The sequence below is a fragment of the Amblyomma maculatum genome, chromosome 10 (assembly GCF_055883805.1).
Source record: "Amblyomma maculatum isolate TAMU_Amacu chromosome 10, ASM5588380v1, whole genome shotgun sequence".
In the NCBI taxonomy this organism is placed as follows: Eukaryota; Metazoa; Arthropoda; class Arachnida; order Ixodida; family Ixodidae; genus Amblyomma; species Amblyomma maculatum.
Window position 1 is genome coordinate 168,471,675 of NC_139353.1, and position 22,302 is coordinate 168,493,976.

A 22,302-nucleotide genomic window follows, 5' to 3' on the forward strand; every position below is an offset into this window, starting at 1 on the left:
AAAGCCTTTCTTGCGGAAAGAACCTTTTCAGTAATGGTTGGAGATACTCAGAGTGGTTGGTAACGCAACCAAACAGGTGTCCCCCAAGGCGCTGTCTTATCAACGGCTCTCTTCAATATAGCTATGTCAGGTCTCGCGCCAATGCTGTCGTGTATACCCGGTCTCAATTTCGCCGTGTATGCGGACGATATAACGCTGTGGACCAATTCAGGGTCCCCTGCAGAGCAAGAACAAGCCTACAGACAGGCCTCAATGCCGTCCATGAATACATCGAGAAGTGGGGAATGAAAACCTCTCCGGAAAAAACCGAGTACGTGGTTGTCATAAACGGCCCGCGGGTACGAGCCGAGGCAGAACGCAAACTTATCTCTCTTCATTTAGGGCACTCGGTTATTTGCCGGAAACCAACAATCCGTATACTAGGCATGTTAATAGACGAGGATGGAGGAGCCAAAAGCTGGCTTCTTAACACGATGCTTAGCTGTCATCAGGCTTTACACCTAATGTGCCGCGTCTCTGCGCGTGGATGGGGAATCAAGGAGGTGGGGCTCCGTCAGATGGCATTAGCACTCATAACATCGAAAATCCTGTACGCATATCCGTACATGCGACTTAACGCGACCCAACGCCTTCAGCTTGAGCGAATCAATCGCAAGGCGATGCGCCTAGTTACTGGTCTGCTACAGTACTGCCCCGTAGTGAACCTACACGTATGCCGCAATATTAATGCCCTTCAGGATCTGGCAGAGCAGCAAATGCAAGCCCAGTGAGTCTGTCTCTCCACAACGGCGGCTGGCCGACAGATCCTGCAGGCATTAGGCTACAACGTTGACAATTTAGAGCCACTTTCGTTCGCCGCCCCACCATGGGAGTTGATTGACTTAGTAGATGGTATACCATTACCAAAGAATATGAGTTCGGCTAATCCTCAAAGGCGCAAAGCTGCCGCCAAACGTCATAGGAAGATGTCACACAAGCTAGCCCAGGAAGGAGCTATCCAACTATACACAGACGCCACTCAGTTTCAACACTGCGCAGCTATAGCTTGTCACGACTCTGTGTCAGATACCTCGGTAGTTTAACGGCTTTCCGAGGACTTTTGACGCAGTACGGGAGAGAGCACTCAAGTCCCTGGGCGGGCTTCGACCTGCAACCCTGCAGGCATGGGTCGATCCCCCATCGCACATCGGGCTATCAGACGCAACCCGACTCTGGCGAACTTTTCTTTCTTACTTCAAGGAAGAAGAAGGACCAGGCCATTACTTCGCGGAGCCGACCTCGGGACGACCTTACCTCGAGGAAGAAGTGGACACCGGTCCCTCATATCTATCCCAACCTTCACCCCCACCCTTAACCGCTCCCCCACCCCTACATCCATGAAGCAACTTAGTTCTGCCGCAAGGTAAACGCCTACCGTAAGCAGAAATAAAGACGTAATAAAAAACAATTCCCATAAAGAACGGTGTTAGGCAATGAGACACAATCTCCCCAGTACTATTTACAGCTTGCTTAGAGGAATTATTCAGACTTGGAATGGGAGCAGTTAGGGGTAAGGGTAGATGGAGAATACCTCAGTAATCTGCGATTTGCTGATGACATTGCCTTGCTAAGCAACTCGGGGATGAACTGCAAATAATGATTGGTAACCTAGACAGGAAAAGTAGAAAGGTAGGCTTTTAAAATCAATATGCAGAAGACTAAGGTAATGTTCAACGGCATCGGGAAGGAACAGCAGTTTACATTAGGTAGCAAAGTATTGGAAGTAGTAGGCGAATATGTATACTTAGGACAGGTAGTAACCGCAGATCCGGACCATGAAAAGGAAATAACAAGAAGAATAAGATTGGGATTGAGCGCATTTGCAAGCACTCGCAGATTATGACTAGCAGCTTACCGGTATCGCTCAAGAGGAAAGTATACAACAGTTGCATCTTGCCTGTACTCACCTGTGGGGCTGAAACGTGGAGGCTAACCAAGAGGGATCTACTTAAGTTGAGGACAACCCAAGGGGCTATGGAACGAAAAATGGTAGGGGTAACATTAAGAGATAGAAAGCGTGCAGAGTGGGTCAGAGAAATAACTCAAATTACTGACATTCTAGTGGAAATTAAGAAGAAGAAATGGGCATGGGCAGAAAATGTAGTGCGAAGAGAGGATAACCGATGGTCGCTTAGGGTAACAAACTGGATTCCAAGGGAAGGAAAGCGTAGCAGGGGGCGGCAGAAAGCTAGGTGGGCGGATGAGGTTTAGAAGTTCGCAGGGGTCAAGTGGATGCAGCTAGAACAGAACCGGGTTGAGTAGAGAAATATAGGAGAGGCCTTCGCCCTACAGTGGGTATAGTCAGGCTGATGATGATGATGATGATGATGATCCAACTCTCAACACGGACCGCAAAATGCTTCTGTCGGTTAATCCGCTCGCTTAGTCAAGCTGAAATTCGGCACACTTATAGCATGCAACCATCTGTCTTTTTTAATACCAGTTTAGATTATGTACTTGCCTGATTCGACCACAAATCATTCGAAACCCTTCTGCAGCCTCGTTACCTGGGTCACGGGCCACCGATGCTACAGACATGTTTCAGCTTGATTCTAATCGTATCAGGCAAGTAAATTGCCGAACCTGATATTAAAAAGGATACAGTTATGTGCTACCTGGCAAATAACAGCTGAATAAGAGAGCAGATTACTCGATAAAATGTTGTTACGATTCGCGTTTAACGTTACAATTTGCAACAGTTAGAACGCAGCTCTGGTTAAGATCGCATACGTTCGCACTGCTTGCTTCCAGAGGCACTGCTTTTAACTTTTTAGATAGTATTAGTAGTAATCTCATCCCGTGATTGTCATTCGCTGTGCAAATGTTTTGCGCGACCAAACAATTTCGAGTTCTCATTGTGGTATTTTGAACTGCATTTTTTTCTAGCTGCAGTGAGGAGCCTACACTCGGACTCAAGGGGCACCTCCGAGGCTGTCGCGAAATCGTTGCCGAGGCATTCATTGGAACGGTCAGCTGAACCCGCAAGAGCACATCTGACTAAGCACGTTCTTGATGTATGTACATATCGTGAAATAAAACTTTCATTTCATTTACGACTAGTTCTTTTAATAAAAACACTGGTCTGCCACCGTTTTACAAACAAATACATACAAAAACCACGCGGGTTTGCTAGGTATGCATGCTACTATGGAACGTCCGAGAATAGTCCGTATGTCCGCGCTCGGAAATCCGCTGGATTAACTGTACATGTTCTGTTGTCTTGCATCGGATGTTCCGTAAGACGTCCGAGAGATGACTTCGGGACGAAACCGGCTGACCGACGGAGGTCCGAACGTCCGAAGCGGGTGTACCGACGGTCGTCCGTCGGATGTCAAATGCCGTGTGGGCTGCGGTAACAAGCGACCCTCAAACCAGCGGCACGACCCACTGAGGGACCGGCGGCCTCTGAATAGATATCAGCCATACGTTCATTTCATTGTACAAAGTGGCAAAGGAAGTTGGGGTAATTAAGAGGTAGGAGATGTGTGCGCGCGAACTGAGGCACACGTGACACTGTCGCGTGCTGCATGAGCATGCGCTGCGTGCGGCTATTGGTTGTCCGATAGTCCGTGCTCGCTGTAAAAGACCTGGCACGAACGCTTCACCCCCAGGATGTAGCCAGCTAGAAACCTGCCAAGTTGCAGGAATAAACGCTCTTTGTTTAACACCGTTTCTTCGGCTAGTTGGTTCATAATTGTAATGTGAAAAAATTGCACCGAACTAAACACAGCTAGGGTGTGTTTAGTTCGGCGCAGTTTTTTCACAGTACAACGCTCTTTGTTGTTTCGTGAACGCCTCCCAGTTCTTCGATGCTCAGAAATGACAGTACCCTCTTTGTTAGCCTCCACGTTTCAGCCCCATACGTGAGTACAGGTACGATGCAAGTATTGTATACTCTCCTTTTGAACGACACCGGTAAGCTGCTACTCATCTGCGAGTGCTTGCCAAATGCGCTCCATCCTAATCTTATATTCTCCTTGTTATCCCCCGGGACATCAGTACAAAGAAGCACGGATCCTTATCTTCTCGACATGGAGAGGCGCGTCTTCTACAAGTTAATTGAAGTCAAGCGGTTTAGTCGGCAAACGGAGCGGGGCGTCCTTTGATCTCCGCCACCTTTTTCCTGAAAAATGGAGCAGGACGGCGGGGCGAACCAGAAGCCGCGGCACGCCTTCGTGTTGTGACCGTGCAGCAGGACATAGTGTCCTTAGCTGCTCTTAGGGAAGCGACGGTGGACTCAAAGATGCTACTTGTCTCACCCCATGGTCATTAAGGTGTACTGGCTTGGACCAGGGTGTGGTTACCCCAGGCTCCAGTTTGACGGCAGAGAGATGGGTCACCTATGGCCTGGCCGGCGCCGTTGCAGCAAGACTTCGGCTTGTGGCTGGGACTTTCTCAACACTTAAAGGGGGGGGGGGGGGGGGGGGGGGCGAACTACAGCGCTGCGGAAGATTGCTTCCTTAATTGCGCGGCGGTGGATTAAAAGGAGCTGCTGCCGCTCGACGGCCACTAAGACTTATTGGCTTAAACCAGGCTTTGTACTTGTGCGGATGTGTGCTCCATCGCCTGGCCGGCGCCATTTAAGCATGATTTATGACTTTTGGCTGGAACCAGAGGGGCATCGCCGAGAGCAACGGGGACGGCCTGGCTATTCTCCAGTGGTCTACAGTCTTCGCCGGTTAAGTGCGAGGAGGTGTGTGCGTTTGTGTGTGATGTGCTGATTGAAAATAGGGCGTAGCCAAAGAAGCGGCTCAGCGGCCATTGAATGATTGAAAAGCTGTGGATTCCACAGCTATAGGGATCTTGAACTGACAAAGTGATTTAAGCAGCCTACGAAGGCTGCTTAAATCTCAGATACGTATCAAACAGTCAATACAAACTACGGAATAGCTAATAAATAAAACAAACACATTGAACAGTTGCACAGCGCCTATGAAATTTGCAATTTTTACAGAGCGAATATTGACTTCCATATATAACGGCGTTACCGTTTCAAAATTTCGGACATGACAGCAGTGATACGTAGGCTGAGGAGTAGTACTACTCTTTAGCTGAACTACCGTTGTTATATATATAATAAGCTTTATGCTGGAGGAACACGTTTACGGATCCCCTCTATCATAAATTTCCATTCAGAAAGGTAACATCACGATTATGGGAAGCAAATGGTTTACTTGTCAGGAAGGACGATCCGCAATACTTGTCTCGATTATAACTGGCCAAGGACGACAACTTAAGGGGCACCGATAGGAAACAGAAGCGATTCTAGTCGAGATGGAGAATAAGAAGCAGGACGTGTCAAGATAACCGCTGACTGAGGGCAGCAACGAAGTGGATTTCAGTAGAACACACACGTAGTGCGCTGCGCCGCTAAAGTGATATTCGATCAAGGTAAAAGTAGGTTACTTTGTAAATTGTGTTCAAGAACCAGTCTTCTGAGGCAGTTTGTGAGAATATTTTTTTTTTTATTATGCGAAGAGTGCAGTGCTGGCTTTAGATCACCCGCCTCGCGTGCAAGAGGATCGCGATTCGCATCTCAGCGCCGCGCATTTCTCCAAAAGAATAAAAAAATCCGCGTGTCGATCGAATTGGGGAAACGAATTGATCTCCCCTGAGCAGCACAGGCCGCTCTAGAGAAGTAATTGGCCGCAATGAATAAACGTCGTAGAGCCACGGCGAAAGTCAGAGGCTGCTAAAACCGCCATTGGACCGTGGTAACGTTTAGTGAGGTTAACTTAGCACTAGCGAGAATAAAATATCATAGGGATTAGGGAGACTAGGAAGCCACAAGTGGCATATATTTAACGGAGAGACAAGAACAAGGAGTACGGTAACTTCTCAATAACTATATAACATCCTAATTACGCTTACTACGCGGCATAAACTGACGCTTTTACAGGCCTACGCGCTTACGTGTATTCATGGTGACCAGGCAGCCTTAACCTTCTACAAAGATGTGGAATCCGAAATAGGGAAAGTAAAAATGTAATAAACTGTACTGATGAGAGGCTTCAATGTTAAGGCAAGCAAACAGCAGCCTGTAAACAGGCAGGGGAGACTATGGCATGGGCTCTAAGAATAGCAGGGCGAGTTATTAGTCGGGTTCAGAGAACGCGATAACATATTAATCATGAATACCTTCCTCAGCAAACTGAAAAACCGTAAGTGGGCGTGTAAAACGCTAAGAAGGAGACTAAAAATTGACTTCATATTGCGTTGTAAGCTGACATTGTGTAGGATGTAGAGGTAACCAAAAAATTAAAGTCTACAACCGAACAGACAGAATAGAACTGGTAGCACTGTCAAAAGCATTCAATAGTTGTCAAGTGCCAGACAAAAGGAGAAAATCGAGCATGCTCTATAGAACTATGGCAGCGCTAAAAAGAAAACCAGGCATGGGAAAAATCCTACGCATGCGCAAGTGACCAGGCGCGCAATGATATTAGCATGGAAAATTTCACTAAAGTAGCCGAGAAGTTCTATAATTGCCTAGTAGCCGAAATAGTTACGAAAATAATAACTTGCAGTAGTGAAGAGCAATCAGATGTTCCATCAGTAACGAAGGACGAGGTTAGGAGAGCTTCAGAAGCTATAAAAAGGGGAAATACAGCCCGCAGGATCAAGTAACAGCAGATTTCTTGAAGAACGGAGGGGATATCAAGCTCGAAAAACAGGCCATGCAGTATAAGCAATGCATGGTGGCGTCGACGACACCGGACGCTTGGAAGAAAGCTAAATTTATCTCAATTGCTAAGTGGGCGCTACGAACTTGAAATTACAGACAAATCAGTTTACTATCCGTTACGTACAAGATATTAAGGCGTAAGGCTATCTTGCCTTATCACTAAAGTGACCGTCGGCGGAATGCGTGACCAGAAAGCTGACCGAAAGCCTATCTAACAGTGGCCACAAACAAGCCAACATTGGCTAAAGCATCTAAACATTGAGTAATGAACAGCCAAAAGCCATAAGCCAATCCAGAAAGGCCGTAAAACTAATTCGAAAGTGCACAATCCAATCCAGTAGCCACATAAGAAACCAGCAATGGCTAATTGACTAAAATGTATAAACAATGGGTGATGAACAGACAGAAAATAAACAAAAGAAAGAATTTAATAAGTAATAGAGATCAAAATACTAAAAATACAACCTAAAAATAATTAAAGTTAAACCAAGAGTAAATAGAAAAAAAGTATCGACTACAACAAAAAACACGAAAGAATTAAAGTTACCCTTAAATAAAGGATCTCGCCTTAGTGGACTTCAGCATCTTAGGTGCCTCCTAGAATTTTTGCTAAGGTAAACGCTAATAGAATCAAAACAACCTTACTTGAATCAACCAATGGATCATGTTGTCGAAATGGGCATGCTATGATCGATCACACCCCTGCTATCAACAAGGTGATAGGGAAATGCTCGAAATAAACCAGCCCCTGATCATAGCATTCGTTGACTACGCGAAAGCATATGATGCATTCAACACCTTAGCAGTCATGAAGGCGTTCCAAAATCGGGGTTTTGAGGAGCCATGTGTGAGAGTACTAGAATATATTTATAATGGGTACGCAACAAAGATAGTTCTCCCTAAAGAATGTAACAAACTTCAGATAAAGAATGGCGTTAGGTAAAGGGACACGATATCCCCGTATTAATCACAGCTTACTTGGAAGAAGCATTCAGAGTTGGAATGGGAACAGTTAGGGGTGGTAAAAAAATATCTCAGTAGCCTGTAATTCGCTGATGACATTGTTTTCCTAATGAACTTAGTGGACGAATTATTGGTTTTGACCGGAAAGAGCAGAAACGTAGCCCTCAAAATCAATATCAAGAAGACAGGTAATGTTCAACAGCCTCGGAAAGGAGTACCAGTTTAGAATTGTTAATTAAAGACTGCATGTGGTGGAAAGACAAAGTTAGAGGGAAATAACTAGCAGAATAAGGGTGGAATGAAGAGCATCTGCAAGCGCTAGCAGATTATCGGTATAACACAAGAGGGAAGCACCCCGCCGGAGTGGCGCAGTGGTTACGGCGCTCAACTACTGTTCCCAAGGATGCGGGATTGAATCCCGCTCTCGGCGACCGCTTTTCGGTGGAGGCGAAAAGAAAAGCGTCCGTGTGCTGTGCGATGTCAGTGCACGTTAAAGATCCTCAGATGGTCGAAATTACTCCGTAGCCCTCCACTACGGCGTCTCTCATACCCCGAGTCACTTTGGGACGTTAAACCAACCAACCAACCAACCAACAAGAGGGAGCATATATCAGTACCCGGTACTCACATATGGGGCTGAAACGTTGAAACTGACTAAACTACCTGAATTGCGGGCAACGCAGACCGCTGTGAAATGATAATGGTAGGTGTAAAGTTAAGAGGTAGCTGGGAAGCGTGCAAAGTGGGTGAGAGAAATAACTCAAGTTACTGTTATTCTAGTGGGAATCAAGACGAAATGGACATGGGCAGGGCGCGTAGTGGATGAGAGAACAACCGGTGGTCGCTTAAGGTAACAATTTGGATTGCAAGTGAAGGAAAGCACAGGGGATGGCAGAAAGTTAATTGGGTGAGTGAGGTTACAAAGTTTGCAGGAATCAAGTCGATGCGGTTTGCACAGCACTGGGTCATTTGGACGAATATGGGAGAGGCCTTCGCCCTGCAGTGGGTATACACCATGCGCAGCGCCTCTAGGGGCGCCACTGAAAGCCACGTAACGGCGGCCGTCGGAACCCGAGGCGGGCCTCTTGTGACAAGCGTGGCCGTGGTGCACGTGTGCGATCTGCCGTTTGTGCACGTCTCGCGAGCACTTCGGCGGTGACAGTGTGCGCAAGGGGATCGCCCTTTATAATAGTGGACATGTGTTCAATATCACGGCCGTCTTAAACTACAACGCCTCCATATGCATCAAGTGCCTCATACAGACTGGCGTCAACAAGGTTGCGTACAAAATGGAGCTCATTTTAAGTGCCCCGCTTTCATTACAACGCCACGCTAATTCGTTCATTCCATGACCTATGAACATTGTTTTTTCTTTGGTTAATGGTAGACGCTTGCTTCGTTTACATGCAATAAATTGCTACAGTAAACTAGGCAGCGTCGTCGAAACTGCGAGCGGTTTTGTACCGGTGCGACCGCAGGAAAAGCCAGCGAGCTTACAAACCAGCATTCTGAGCATCAGAAAAATAGCACATATTGAGCCCCTGTAGCAAGATCTCAGGTTTTTCATGCCTGCGCTTTACCACCGCCTGTAGAGGATGAATTTCCCCTATTCCGTCGTCAAAAAGGCCGATCGGGTAGATAATTTCATGGGGGAGTAAGATAACAGCAGAGGCGATATCTGAAAAGCTGCATCACAGGTTAGCCAAGAGCATATTAGATTTAAATTTTTTATCCTATTTTATTATTGTAGTATCATCTTCATTTCATTTCTATCACCCTCGCGCCCAACTGCAGTCTTCAAAGTAATTGCATATCAAGTTTCAAAATGCATATTGGAAAATGTCTATTCAATAACCTGCCGCAGCGGCTCAGGCTACTGAGGAAGATCCAGTTATTGGGACCGAAGTCGACCGCACCGCCCGCGTTTAGGTGGAGGCGAACGCAAAAGGCAACCGTGTGTTGTGCGATGTCAATACACGCTAAAGATTGTCTGGCTAAGCATTTCATAAATCTAATGCGTATTGTATATTACCGACAGCGGTGGCAACCAAGTTTAAACAAGAAGTGTTCACGGAAGGTGCAATGACAAGCAGAAAACACTGAAAAATAGTTATCACTCAGCCCTGCCACAGGCAAATTTAATACCTTTTCCATCGTATGACGTTCGTTCAAAATGATATTTGTTTGCTGCTACACGAGAAAATATAATGACATTCGATTAAAAAGACATTACGTATCGACGAATAACGAATAAGCAAATTCTAGACAGCTGTTGACAGAGCAAAATGGGTTTTATTTGTGTAGGAAAAGAACAAAGGATGCACATAACATCCGATTACCATACCATCTGTTATGTACAAGTTAGCCATGCAGGCGGTGAAATTAAACGTGCAAGCATGGGTAGAAAGTAACTAGATACTCGGAGAACTTCAGAACGGCTTTAGAAATGGTAGGCGCTTAGATGATAGCCTGTTCGTGCTCACCCAATGCATCGAAATATCTAGAGGGGAAAATAGACCTTTGTATTTGACCTTCCTGGACATAAACGGGGCGTACGACAACGTAAGCAGGGAGCTCCTGTGGAACATATTAAAAGAAGAAGGTATCGGTTATGAGATAATAGAGTTCCTACAGGAAATATACCGGGATATCAAAGTAGAAATTACGTGGGAAGGGATAAGAAGTACGGAGGATATCAAAGTATGCAAAGGATTAAAACAAGGCTGTCCTCTATCACCGGTGCTGTTAATGCTTTATATGATAAACCTGGAACGGAAGATACAAGACAGTAACCTAGGTTTTACCCTGTCATATAGATTAGGTGGAAAGGCTGTAGAGCAGCGCCTCCCCAGTTTGATGTATGCAGACGATATTGGGCTGCTAGCTGAGAGTCTGGAAGAATTGCAAACTCTAGTTAAGTATTGCGGAGACGAAGGGGACGCTCTAGGCTTCAGTTTCAGCGCAGTTAAGTCGGGTTCAGCGCAGTTAAGTCGGGTCTGATGAATTTCAACGGCTCAACTGATCAGGGTCTTAAAATACAAGGCCATGAAATACCTAGAGTAGCATAATATAAATATCTGGGGTTATGGGTAAACGAAGGATTGGCATACATTGGAAAGCATGAGCAATCACTTAAGGCCAAATGGCGAAGGAATGCCGGGATAATAAAGCATAAGGCATTGTGGGGATACAATAGGTATGAGGTTTTTAGGGGTATTTGGAAAGGAATTATGGTGCCCAGACTTACTTTCGGAAATGCGGTTTTGTGCCTAAACTCAGAGGTGCAGTCGACATTAGAAATAAATCAGAGATCCGTTGGACGATTAGCACTAGGTGCCCACGACCAAACTACAAATGAGGCGGTACAGGGAGATATCTTTCGAAGTACGGAAAGCTCAGAGTAAAATATTATATGAGGAACGCCTGAGGAAATTGGACAGTAACAGATGGGCAGCTAAAGTATTTAAATACCTGTACTTAAAAAGCGTTGACTCACAATGGAGGAAAAGAACTAGGAAACTAACTAGTAAGTACGCTAGTCACAAGGACGGGGAAATAAAGAGCATTAAGCAACAGGTGAAAAACACAGAAGGTAAAAATTGGATAAATTCGATGGAAAAGAAACAGAGTGCGGAATTACACCGCAAGTGGAAAATGCAGATCAGGAAGGAAGATGTCTTTGATAACTCAAGAGGCAGTGCCCTACGTTACAAAAAGAAATTTAACAATGGAGATGACGCATGTGCTGTATGTGGAAACTCCAGTAAAACATTTGACCATGTTATACTCGAATGTAATAGTATCCATCCGGAAGTTGATGCAGGCGCAATCACTGTTCCTGAAGCTCTGGGGTTTAGAGATAACAGTGGCCGGGTGAATAAACCGATGGTGTAAACTAGCAAAAAACGACTGGAAGATTAGTGGCTTAAAAGCAGAGAAGTGACATAATGTTAGTAATGTAGGAACAAAATTTAATAAATACAATGATGGTTTAGTTAACCATTCTAAATCAATAATTAAGATATAGGGAGAAAAATGAGCATGATAGCCACTGCTGCCACCCCGTTTCAAAGGGGACGCTCCTATATTCCATCCATCCATCCATCCTCTATTTATAGTCCTAATCAACAGGTTGGTTACAAGGCATGCAATACATGAATGTCAATTTAAAGGCTGCTTTCGTTTACAGCGCAGTCATCATCGCAATATATTGAAGGCGCACCAACATTGGCATGTCAATCGCAGTTACCATACTTTGGAAATGGCGTTAGCTTTGGTCGGGCATCAGTGCGTCGAAAAATATGACATTAATCTGAACAAATGTCATTTGATGCGATTGCTTGCTTTCTGCGTCAAAAAACCACTATCCACGGCCGCTGTCGTTCTCGTGAAGCATCACTGGAAACTTATGCTAACGTGTTCCTGAAAAGGTTTTATGTCTGTTCGAAAAACGAACTACGCAGCAATTCTTCCGGGACATTGCTAAAGGTTGACAGTGGCGTTATATCTGTTAAACAACGACCAAAGACGAATACACGACGCGCGCGAAGAGAGGCTGACATGAACAGCGTCCGACCGAGCCCGCCAACGCTTTGCAGCTTTGGCGACAGGCGGCGTTGTAGGCGTTTTGCGCATCGCGTATAGTCAGAAGGAGCAATTGCTTATATATCAGTGTAAGGTTAGCCATGTGCCTTTCACGGAAGCACAAATGCACATAAAACGTACGTAGCGTTTAGAGGCACCGAGTTAAATACTTGCCTCAGGTTGACAAGTGCGCGTGTTGCGGCTAAAATGTGGACGCTGTTGGCTAAGGCATGACTCATTGGACGTAAGATTGGTTGTTAGGAGAGCAGGCCTTCTGACGATAGCTCACCTTGTCCCGAAACTCGTATCTTATGGTTCGCTCCACAACGGTGTAGGGTCGCGCAGCTCGAACAAGCTCCGCGTTCAAAGGGTCCCACGGCTCCCGGGGCACGGGCTGGGTCCACTCGTAGAAGCTGTTGGAGACAGGGTCGAGAGGCATGGCTACGGTCAGAACAATGTGCTCGCGTGAAACCAGCTTCGTTGGCTTCTTCGTCGATATCTCGGCCTGTACACGGACAAAACGCGGTGTCTTATCTCTGTCAGTGTCAACCATCGCCACTGCACGGTGATGGAATGTACAGCGACGCAAGTCAGTGAACCAGCTCATGAAATGTTCAGTATTGCAAAGTACAGAACTTTATTTCGAATGCCGCAATCCACATTTCGATGCTTGCAAAATGGAGAGGCGTGTGTTGTGCGATGTTGTTGTGGCTATCGGAAGAAGGAAAAGATGCACGGGCCTGCTACTGGCTCTGTAGCTGAGCCACCTCCGCTGCCCCATGCGGACAGAATGGAAAATAGAGAAGAAAAAGAAGATGGAAAGAAAGACGTGCGCCGCAACATAATAATTACCCTTTTTTATTTTGGTTTTTCATATTTACATTTCCTTCTCTATTCCCTAGCAATTATTTCTATTTATTTTTTTGCGATGTAGTTACACATCTCAAAATCTAATATCTCTGCACCCCAATTCTTGGCCGATCCCCCTGTGTGGGTATGTGCCATCAAATTAGAGAACAACAACAGCCGTCGTCCACCACCTTTGGCGGGTGCAATGCCTACACAACAGATAAAAATTTGGTGGCAGGCTTGCGGTGGGGGTTTAACAATAATAGTTGGTTCACAGGAAAGGCGCAGTATCTGTAGCAAGTATGACATATACTGCGCCTTTACCTTCCCGTGAACCAACTATTATTATCAAACCACCGCCGCAAGTGATGGTGTCCCAGCCGCGTCATAAAAGATACAATATCTGAATATAATCTGATGCTTGGCCAAGATCACATAAGTTAATTTTGTAAGTTACGATGAGCCAATGGCCTTCTCCGCTTTCACTCAGGCCATATCAAACTGGTCAAGAGGGTTAAATATTAATATAGCGTGTTGCACAATTAGAGGCGCGATGTAGAATGCTTCTCCCAACTAAACCGCGGAATCTTCGCAGTACAAATTTTACACACAAGGGGCATTTTTTCGCTAGTACTTTTTTAATACCAAATTTGCTTGGGGTACTTGCCTGATTCGATCAAAAGAAGTCAGATGTTCCCATCTTATGCGGCAGCGACGACACCATGAGAGCCGCTGCCCCAGCAATAGTACTGGTGGCGCCACATCATGCTGCTTACAACAACTCAAACCTGCCAAAAATGTTCGCCCTCTCTTTTCCTGCAGCAGAGTTGTTCTAAGTAGCGTGAGGTGGCTCCACCAGTACCATTGCTGGGACAGCGGCTCGTCTGGCGTCGTCGCCGCCGCATAGATGGGAACATTTGACTTCTTTTGATCGAATCAGGCGAGTACCCCAAACAGATTTGGTATTAAAAAAAATACCGACGATTACGTTACTTCCTAATGCGAAATTTGAGTGCAGCAAATAAGCTGTTTCACCTTTTCGATAGATTGAGGCAAAGAAATCGAGCAACACATGTATGCGCTATCACAGAATTTTTTTCTCTGGCAGCTCGTTTAGCAGCAGCAGCAGACGGAGGACTTCCACCGGTCGTCTAGCTCATGGCTCAGAAAGAACTGGCAGATAATTTCGCAGTGGCGAACGGCAGCGGCAATTTCGGCTCGGGCGGTGACATATACAGATCCGCCGCCACCGATCTGGCTCTCTGATTGCCACCGCACAGGGGTTGCATTGGAGGAGGAGCGAAGAAAGGAATTAAGTTCGAGCCGGCGCTTTGACAACCGGAGACTCGCAGGAAGAGGGGGCGGCGTGTACACCCAGCGGCAAACGATGGGGGCAGAAGGGCGCGCAGCAAGCGGACAACGCGATAAAGGGAGGAGGGAAGAGATAGCAGCGACTGACTGATGCTGCTGACGCCGATAGTGAGTCAACCCCAGCTGCGGAGTTGATTTCAGGGACAACGCCGCCGATGCCGACGCAAACAATATGATACCCTCGCTTCCGCAGCGCCAAGAACCAGGTCTAGCCGTGGGAAGGTGGTCACGTATTCGTCGACGTGCCGGGGCCTACGTGAAATAACCGGCGCGTCGGCAACTGAAGACCACCTTATCCGCCACACAGGAACAGGGGGGGGGGGGGGGGGGGGGGGGGACCCTCCCCTCCTCTTTCTGCATGGCGGCGACGGTGTTCTATGCAGACACGTTATCTTGACTCTCTAGCGGCGTCAGCGGCATCCAGCGGTATCAGTCGGTCGCTGCTAGCGCTGGGGGGATGAAAGGGGGGCGGAGCTGGTTACGAGGCCGACGACAACGCGAAACCCAGGAACGGACGCCAAAGAGCTGCGCTCTAAAAAACTGATTCATTTATAGGAAGGCAAAGGTGCGGTAACTGTCTCACTTGTTTTCTGTGGACACCTCAACCGCGTCGTAAGGGAGGGGAGAAAGGTGGGAGTGAAAGCGGAAAGAGAGAAAGGGGAGCCGTAGTGGAGGGCTACGGTATATTTCGACCACCTGGGGATCAACGTGCGCTGACACCGTACAGCACACGGACGCCTGTTCGTTTCGCCTCCATCTAAACGCTGCCGCCGAGGTCGCGTTTGAACCTGGGCGTCTTACCACTGCACCACCCCACCTATTTTTAAAGAAAGCCTTTAATGGCTCATACTGTACATCCCGGCGGGGCTTCCAGTATGAGCCATTGAAGGCATTCGTTAACAGATTTATTTATAGGAAGGGAAAGGCGCGGTAACTGTCTCACTTGTTTTCTGTCGACACCGCAACCGCGCCGTAAGGGAAGGGAGGAAGATGGGAGTGAAAGTGGAAAGAGAGAAAGAGGAGCCGTAGTGGAGGGCTGCGGAGTAATTTTGACCACATGGGGATCTTTAACATGCGCTGACATCGCACAGCACACGGACGCCTCTTCGTTTCGCCTCCATCGAAACGCAGCCGCCGAGGTCGGGTTAAAAATAGAGTAGAAAGAAAAAGAAGAGGGAAAGACGCGAGCCGCATAAGCCGTCGTCCACCACCGAAGCTGTGGCGGGTGCAATGACGGCTCACAACAGATAAAATTCACAGTGGCTTAGCTGTAATTAAGCCTAGGAGATAGGGAAAGCAAGAGAGGCGAAGTGTCTCCCAAGGAAGTAGCCACCTGTTGCCTCAATGCGCGCGACCTCACGCCCTCGAAGGGTGGAGACAACTACGCCATATTTTGGCCCACCCTTCTCATACCGCTTCAGGAGCGTTCCTGTTATCTGCAATCCAAATCTTGAACGCGCGCCAAGGAACGCCAAGCGACAGGAGCGATGGCATACCATCCAAACGCACACTTCTCGGAGAAAGAGTGAGGTACTGCACCTTTTCTCCAGGAGTCTCATCTTGTCTAGCGTTCCTGCTATCTGCAATCCCAAACTTCAATGCGCGCCAAGGAACGCCACGCGACAGCCGCAAAAGCGGGACGCTTGCGTCGACCACCTGGGGATCTTTTTCAGCGCACGTTAAAGATCCCCAGGTGGTCGAAATTACTCCGTAGCCCTCCACTATGGCTTCTCTTTATCTCTTTCCACTTTAACTCTCACCTTCCTTCCTTCCCTCACGGCGCGGTTCAGGTGTCATACTTCTAAGTGTTACAAAAACACGGAGTCATAAGCCGGTTGCTTCATTGTGAACAAGGGAGCCGTAGCGTTCCCGAAACGTCTTTCGTTTTTTGACCTTGGTCAGTGACCATTAAAAAGTTTCATGCCCAGACCATGTGAAAGGTGTCAGCCACCTCTCCACAGAAAGGGCCGAGGACAAAAAAGGAAAAGTCGAAATGTTACCCGACGTGGCCGCCTCTCGTGACCACTCCTCTTCATCGCGCAAGCCGGCGGCTCCGAGGCTTGCTCCCGAGACCTTCCCTCTTGACGAAGAGACCCTAGCTTCCACCCTAGCTATGGCAACGACACCGCCCGCCAGTGCCACGACTGTCCCTTCAACCCCGTTGTCCTGTCGCATCCTTCAGACCCCACGTACCCCTAAGCCATTTCACGGTGAGCAGTTAGAAGACGCCGAGGATTGGCTAGATCACTACGAAAGGGTCGCGAAGTTTAATGGCTGGCATGACACTGCGAAAATGCGGAAGGTCTGCTTCAGCTTTGAAGACGCTGCTCGGACGTGGTTCGAGAACCGCGAGGCCACATTCTTTACGTCGCTGGCCTTCCGAAGCCAGCTCCTCGGTACGTACGCCAACAGTGACCGCCGGGAGAACGCCGAGCGTGCACTGACCTCTCGTGTTCAGCGTCCGAATGAAGGGGTCGCAATGTACTCTCGTGCGACAAGCTGGGGAGACCACGGCTTCGACGGCCGGAGTGGCTCCAGGGATGCACCGCGTCACTGCTATCTTGCGCGGCTCGCCCGCTGCAAGAGTACCTGCCGTGACGCCAGAGGTTCTCTCGCTCTCGGTATGGCGCTTATCATGACTGACAAACTTCTAGTGTGGCATGATAAGCTCCAGCCCGAGAGCGAGGGAAACTCTTGCATCACGCCGGGCACTCTCGAAGCGAGCGAGCCGCGCGAGATAGCAGCGATGCAGGGCGTCCCCGCAGCCGCTCCGGCCGCCGAAGCAGTGGTCTCCCGACTTTTGCGCACGATGGTACGTTGACGTCATGCGCCTATCCGTCCATTAGTGAGGAGAAGGTACGGTACCTGATGCACGGAGTCAAAGACCAGTTTTTTTCTGGCCTCGTGCGGAACCCGCCCACCACCGTCGCGGCATTTCTGACTGAAGCTGCGATTATGGAGAAACTGCTACAGCAGCAATGCAGCCAGTTCGCTCGGCCGCTGAATTCCATCTCCGCACTACCGCCGACTGACCTCACCGACTGCAATCCCGGGACATATCTGAGCTCCCTTCGCGACCTCATTCGCACCGTCGTTCGCAAGGAGCTCCAGCAACTTCATGGGACATTTCCTCCTGGCACGGCTTCTCTGGCCAGCGTCATCCGTGAGGAGGTCCAGAACGCACTCACGCCACCGATAAGTACAGTCATTCCACCGCCACCCCCGGGCCTCACCCAGCCGATGACGTATGCTGATGTCACATGCCGCCCAGCCCTGCTACCTAACCCTTCGTCTTACACGCCACCTCAGGTCACTGTGCACGCTGCGGAACCGCTGCCCCTCTGGGCAGATCGGCGCCAGGCGCCCGGGAAGTCTGATCTCTGGAGCGCTCCAGATAACCGCCCTCTCTGCTACCACTGTGGCGAGGCAGGTCACCTATACCGGCGGGCCTTGGAGGATTTTCTCACGACAGCTCTCGTCCATGGCCTGGTCAGCGGCCTCAGGCCATCGCCGAAAACATCACCCGCCTGCGTAGTCTGCCGCATTCTCCTCGTCGTGACTTCGCTTTGTCGCTCTTCGCCCTCTGGGTCATGTTATACCGCTGCACACCGAGGTTCCTTGAGCCCCTGTTGGGAAAACTAGCTCCGGTGACCTTTGGGAGCGAGGCCACCGCACACCGATTCGCCGCAAAGATTCCACCGCCGCGCCGCTCGATTCGCCCCGACGTCAAACGCCGAATTCCTCTCCAGATTTCGCCACACAGACCACATCGCCCCGACGTCGTCCGCATCGCCGACCAGTTATCACCACCGTGTTGCTTAAATCGCCCGACGCAGACCACACAACTGCCGCCACCGCTCGCTTCACTTCGACCTGCCGTCGACACTGAATCGCCCCGACGCCGACCACCCACCTGCCGTCCAGCTTCTGCCGCCACACCGCTCGCTTCACTCCGAGCCGACGTCGACAGGCCCTGGTCTTGACCGGGTCTCCCTGGACATCCCTGTTATCGTCGACACGAAAGAGGTCAGCGCTTTAGTTGATACGGGAGCTGATTATTCTATCCTTAGCGGGCAGCTTATAAGGACACTGAGAAAAGTGATGACGCCATGGAACGGACCAGACATACGTACGGCAGGCGGACATGTGGTTACACCACTGGGTATGTGTACAGCCCTGGTTACGGTGCGAGGCTGCACATTTGTCGCGACCTTTCTTGTTTTACGCGAATGCTCTCGCGATGTTGTTCTTGGCATCGACTTCCTTCGTGAGCACGGTGCCACTATAGATCTCCCGAACCGCTGGGTGACGTTTTCCGCCAAACTGGCCACCGAAAAGCATGCGTACCATGGGTCCAACTCCATGCTGCGAGTCGCCGATGACAGCCTCACAGTGCAACCACGCGCCAGCATCCTTGCCAGTTACCTGTGACGAGCCACATCACGACCTCCGGGTTGTTGAGCCTAATGTCTCCCTCTTACTCACCTTGGGAGTTTCTGTGGCAAGAGGTCTTTGTTTATTTCGTGGCAGCGAGACGGAGGTGCTTGTCACTAATTTCTCCAATGAACATCGACATATGTTCCGTGGCACTGTCATTCCTTGCGTCGACCATCTGCAGGAAGTCGCCGAATGTTTTGCTTCTCAGGAAGCTACGCTAGCACCGAACCGGATGATGCCGTACACGCTGTCGACATCAATTCTAGCATTTCCTCCGTTGAAAAGAGGCAACTCCAGGATTTATTACGGGAGTTTCGTGCGTGCTTCACGTCTTCGTCTAAAGGGCAGCAAACGTCGGTCATTAAACACCGGATTATCACGCATGAAGGCACTCTACCCATCCATCAGCAGCCCTATCATGTGTCTCCTCGGGAGAGAGACGCTATCCAGCAGCAAGTCAAGGAGATGCTTGCCGATGGCGTCATTCAACCTTCAAGCAGCCCATGGTCGTCGCCTGTAGTGCTCGTTAAAAAGAAAGACGGAACACTTCGTTTCTGCGTTGATACCGGAAGCTTAACAGTATGACAAAGAAGGATGTTTATCCGCTGCTACAGATCGACGACTCTCTCGACCGACTTCGCCGAGCCAAGTACTTTCCTCCATTGACCTCAGGAGTGGTTATTGGCAAATCGAAGTTGATGAGAGGGACCGTGAGAAAACTGCCTTCGTGACACCAGATGTGCTCTATGAATTCTACGTCCTCCCATTCTGGCTCTGCCGTGAGAAAACTGCCTTCGTGACACCAGATGTGCTCTATGAATTCCACGTCCTCCCATTCTGGCTCTGCTGTGCTCCTGCCACCTTCCAGCGGACGATGGGCACTGTGCTCACAGGTCTTAAGTGGCAGATATGCCTTGTTTATCTCAACGACGTAATAATCTTTTCGCCCACGTTCACGGAACACCTACGCCGCCTGAGAAATGTTCTCGAAGACGTCCGGTCAGCCAACCTTTCAAGCCTCGAAAGTGCCACTTCGGGTCCACCGAATTGAAGTTTCTTGGGCCCATCGTGAGCGCTGATGGCATCCGAGCGGACCCTAAAAAACTTGCTGCCGTTGCTGCCTTTCCCGTCCCCGCCCACAAAAAAAAAAAGCAGTCCGACGGTTTTTGGGGCTGTGCTCCTATTAACGCCGCTTTATCAAAACCTTTGCACAGATGGCCAGCCCTCTGACACTCCTGACTCGAGATGACACATCATTTTCCTGGGGCGTCGAGCAGCAGGTGGCTTTCGATGGGTTACGACGCCGGCTCCAGTCACCCCCGATCCTGGCACATTTCGACGATGATGCCGACACAGAGCTACACACGGATGCAAGCAACGTCGGCCTTGGTGCCATTCTAGTTCAGCTCCAAGACGGGGTCGAGAAAGTAATTGCCTACGCCAGCCGTGCACTTTCACGTGCTGAGTGCAACTATTCCACCACTGAAATGGAATGTTTGGCGGTAGTATGGGCCGCTGCCAAGTTCCGCCCGCACCTTTATGGCCGACCATTTCGTGTCATCACTGACCACCACTCGTTGTGTTGGCTGAAAAACTTAAAGGATCCTTGTGGCCGCTTAGCACGTTGGGCATTGCGCCTGCAGGAGTTCGATTTCGACGTTATGTATAAGCCCGGCCGTAAGCACACCGATGCTGATAGCCTGTCCCGCGCGCCCGTCGACCCTCCTTCGTCAGATGCCACCGACGGCGACAGATTCCTTGGAACAGTCACTACGTCCGACCTCGTTTCCAAACAGCGTGCCGACGCCGAGCTGCGACTGATTATTGACCATCTTGAAGGTGGGCATCCTAAATTACTGCGGTATCTTGCTCGGGGGCTGTCGTCGTACTGCCTCCGCAATGGGTGCTTTATAAGAATTCTACTTCGAGTGCAAAAACATACCTGCTAGTCATACCGGCTGATCTAAGGCACGAATTCCTCCTGGCCTGCCACGACGAACAAACTTCCGGTCATCTCGGCTTTACACGCACCCTAAACCGAGTCCGGCAGAACTATTACTGGCCACATCTTTCTCCGAGCGTTAAACGTTACGCACAGACTTGTCGATAATGGCAGTAACAAAAAAACCCGCGCTTTAGCCATCCGGCATGTTACAATATATCTAACCACCCCTCACACCCTTCGAGGAAGTGGGTATGGACCTTTTAGGCCCATTTCCTTTATCCTCGAAAGGACACGAGTGGATCGTAGTCACCACAGACACGCTGCGCTGAAACGAAGGCCCTTGCTCGAGGTACTGTCGGCGAAGTTGCTCGATTTAACACCGATATTGTGCTCAGACACGGTGCGCCGTCGACCATCATTACTGACCGAGGAAAGGCGTTCACAGCTCGGCTACTGCGCGACACCTTAATTATCTGCCATGCCGAGCATCGCACAACAACAGCGTATCACCCTCAGACAAATGGCCTAACGGAATGACTCAACAAAACTTTGGTGGACATGATCTCAATGTACATCGACGTTGACCATAAAATGTGGGACGAGATCCTGGCGTATATCACCTTCGCCTACAATACGGCGCCGCAGAAAACCACGAAGTTTACGCCGTTCCGTCTCGTATATGGCAGTGAGACCCGCACGATGTTGGACGCGATGCTCCTGTGCGGGAATAAAGCGGTCGAACCCGCGATGCCACCCATTTCGCGGAACAGGCCGAGCAAGGCCGTCAGCTGGCCTGCTTGCACATCAGGGAGCAGCATGTCACCTACGCTCGACACTATAACCTTCGGCACAGGGAAGTCCACTACGAACCAGGGGACCAAGTGTGGGTGTGGACCCTCGTGCGCCACAAAGGCTTGAGCGAGAAACTGGTCCATCGGTATTTCGGGCCCTATAAAGTCTTGCACCGCTAAGGTACTCCAGATGGAACTTTGACCGTCAGTGTTCGGCGTCTGCGGCCTGACATTGTGCATGTGGTGCGCTTACGTTTTTTTCGCGTGACTGAGCGCTGTGTCGACGTCGCGTTTCGTAACATTAACGCTTCCTGCAAGTGAGACCTTGAGTTATTGTACAGTTCACGTCACACCTAATTTTTTTTCTCCTCTTACCTTGTTATCGGGACGATGTTTTTCTTTCACGGGGGGGATATTGTCAGGTGCCTAGCGCCACCCGACTGCTGTGCTTGGTGCCACGACAACGAAGCGGTTGTTGGCTCGAGAGGCGCGCTGGTGCTGGACTCTGGGATCGGACCTAGAAGCCGGCCTTATTCTGGGGTCCTCGTCTACGTGTACCTTCACGGCTTCCTGGGGCTTGAGTCATGACAATATTATGAATAATAATAATAATAATAATAATAATAATAATAATAATA

At 49.2% G+C, this 22,302-nt stretch overlaps 1 protein-coding gene across 1 annotated transcript in view; it reads right to left on the reverse strand.

Moving 5' to 3' along the window:
* The window catches only part of LOC146177889 (uncharacterized), a 66,865-nt gene extending 54,155 nt beyond the window's left edge, over positions 1 to 12,710 (reverse strand). Inside the window, exon 1 of the mRNA XM_084580772.1 lies at positions 12,561 to 12,710. Coding sequence (XP_084436898.1) covers positions 12,561 to 12,710 — 150 coding nt within the window. The remainder of the gene's footprint in view (positions 1 to 12,560) is intronic.
* Between the last annotated feature and the right edge of the window lie 9,592 nt (positions 12,711 to 22,302).